A 2406-nucleotide genomic window follows, 5' to 3' on the forward strand; every position below is an offset into this window, starting at 1 on the left:
GTTTTCCCTGATGATGTTTTCTCTGATGATGTTTTCCCTGATGATGTTTTCTCTGATTATGTTTTATCTGATGATGTTTTCTCTGATTATGTTTTCTCTGATGATGTTTTCTCTGATTATGTTTTCTCTGATGATGTTTTCTCTGATGATGTTTTCTCTGATTATGTTTTCCCTGATGATGTTTTCCCTGATGATGTTTTCTCTGATGATGTTTTCTCTGAGGTTGTTTTCCCTGATGATGATTTCTCTGATTATGTTTTCTCAGATGTTGTTTTCCCTGCTGTTGTTTTCCCTGATGATGTTTTCTCTGATGTTGTTTTCCCCAATGATGTTTTCCCTGATGATGTTTTCCCCGTTTTTGTTTTCTCTGATGACGATTTCTCTGAAGAGGTTTTCTCTGATGATGTTTTCCCTGATTATGTTTTCTCTGATGATGTTTTCCCTGATTATGTTTTCTCTGATGATATTTTCTCTGATGATGATTTCCTTGATGAGTTTTTCTCTGATGATGTTTTCCCCGATGATGTTTTCCCTGATGATGTTTTCCCCGATCATGTTTTCTCTGATGATGTTTTCCCTGATGATGTTTTCTCTGATGATGTTTTCTCTGATGATGTTTTCCCTGATGATGTTTTCCCTGATGATGTTTTCTCTGATGATGTTTTCCCTGATGATGTTTTCCCTGATGATGTTTTCTCTGATGATGTTTTCTCTGATGTTGTTTTACCTGATGATGTTTTCTCTGATGATGTTTTCTCTGATGATGTTTTCCCTGATTATGTTTTCCCCGATGGTGTTTTCTCTGATGATGTTTTCTCTGATGTTGTTTTACCTGATGATGTTTTCTCTGATGATGTTTTCCCTGATTATGTTTTCCCCGATGGTGTTTTCCCTGATGTTGTTTTCCCTGATGTTGTTTTCTCTGATGTTGGTTTCTCTGATGTATTCCCTGTTCTGTTGTGTTTTACAGGGATGGACAACAGGGAGTTTTCTCTGAACTGCTCTTGGGTAGAGAACACATCTCTCCCTGCCTACTCCTCAACGTCCTCCTCCTCCTTCACTGGGTTGGATCTCCTATTTGACCTGAAGCCCCTATTCATCCCTCTCTACTCCATGGTGATCCTGGTCGCCTGCTCTGGCAACCTCCTGCTGCTCTTCCTCATCGGGCTCAACAAGAAGAGACACAACACCACCAACTTCCTGATCGGCAACTTGGCGCTAGTCGATTTGGTCATGTGCATCTTCTGCGTGCCCCTGACGGCCTCCTATGCCTTCGACAAGCGAGGGTGGCTCTTCGGACGCTTCATGTGCCACTTTGTCACCTTGATGCAGTCGGCGACGGTTTTCGCAGCCGTCTTGTCACTTACAGCCATTGCAGTGGACCGGTACGTTGTTGTGGCCTATCCCATTCGCAGGCGGTTGGGTTGCCAGTTTTGCTGGGGTTTGGTGGCTGCCATCTGGTTGTGTAGCCTTGCGTTCTCCACTCCCACGGCTCTCCACATTGGCTACCTGGACCTGAGCGCCACCGGTCTCCACATGGTCGTCTGTGAGGAGTTCTGGCATGGCCAGGAGCGGGGACGCCTTGTCTACTCCTGCTTTGTCCTGGTCTTCTCTTACTTTGTGCCACTCGCCGCTGTGTCTGCATCCTACCTCGCTATCTCCTACCACTTGAGACAAAGGAACATTTCTGGTTTGATGGCGGCGGGTCCTGTTTCCAATCAAATGAACTGGGGGCGAAAGAGAAGAAAGACTTTCTGCCTCCTCCTTGTGTCGGTGCTCTGCTTCGCCTTCTCCTGGCTCCCTCTTCAGGTGGTCAATCTCATCCGCGACCTGGATACTGACTTCACCATCCTGGGCAAGAGCCACGTCAACGTGATCCAAGTGTCGTGCCACCTGTTAGCTATGAGCTCGGCGTGCTACAACCCATTTATCTACGCGTCGCTCCACGACAAGTTCCTGTCCTGCCTGTGTCATCGTGACCTCTTCCCCCGTCACAGAGGAGTGGGGGGTCGAGGGCCAAGGGGAAACAGCAGCAGCTTCATGACATCCCACCGACTGCACCGTGTGAACACCTTCTCCACCCTGGGCGACATCCCGGTGGTTCTGGGGAACAAGATGCCACAGGAGAGCTGGCCGTTGCGGCAGGCACATAAGTCCTCAACCACTACAATAATTGACCATAATTACATGTAGTTGGAGTTTGAATGAGGAAGCACCTTATGGCACATGGACCAGAGCACTGAAAGCGAAGGATGTATCTGAAAGATCAATTTTCTCCCCTTTGACCTCATCCTCTAATTAATTCTGAGAAGGACGTCAGGAGAGAGTAATCAAGAAAATACTATTGAGATAGAGTCCCTATCGCTGAGAAGTCAACCAACAAAACATTTGGAAATCAGGTGGGAT

At 46.6% G+C, this 2406-nt stretch overlaps 1 protein-coding gene across 1 annotated transcript; it reads left to right on the forward strand.

Moving 5' to 3' along the window:
- The first annotated feature begins 972 nt into the window (after positions 1–972).
- On the forward strand, positions 973–2193 carry prlh2r (prolactin releasing hormone 2 receptor). The gene has a single exon (XM_029688616.1). The coding sequence runs from the start codon at positions 973–975 to the stop codon at positions 2191–2193; it is 1221 nt and encodes a 406-aa protein (XP_029544476.1).
- Positions 2194–2406: the final 213 nt, after the last annotated feature.

The sequence above is a fragment of the Oncorhynchus nerka genome, linkage group LG18 (assembly GCF_034236695.1).
Source record: "Oncorhynchus nerka isolate Pitt River linkage group LG18, Oner_Uvic_2.0, whole genome shotgun sequence".
Lineage (NCBI taxonomy): Eukaryota > Metazoa > Chordata > Actinopteri > Salmoniformes > Salmonidae > Oncorhynchus > Oncorhynchus nerka.

Coding starts and splice junctions, on each gene's coding strand:
- prlh2r (XM_029688616.1), top strand. CDS start 973: ATGGACAACAGGGAGTTTTCTCTGAACTGCTCTTGGGTAGAGAACACA.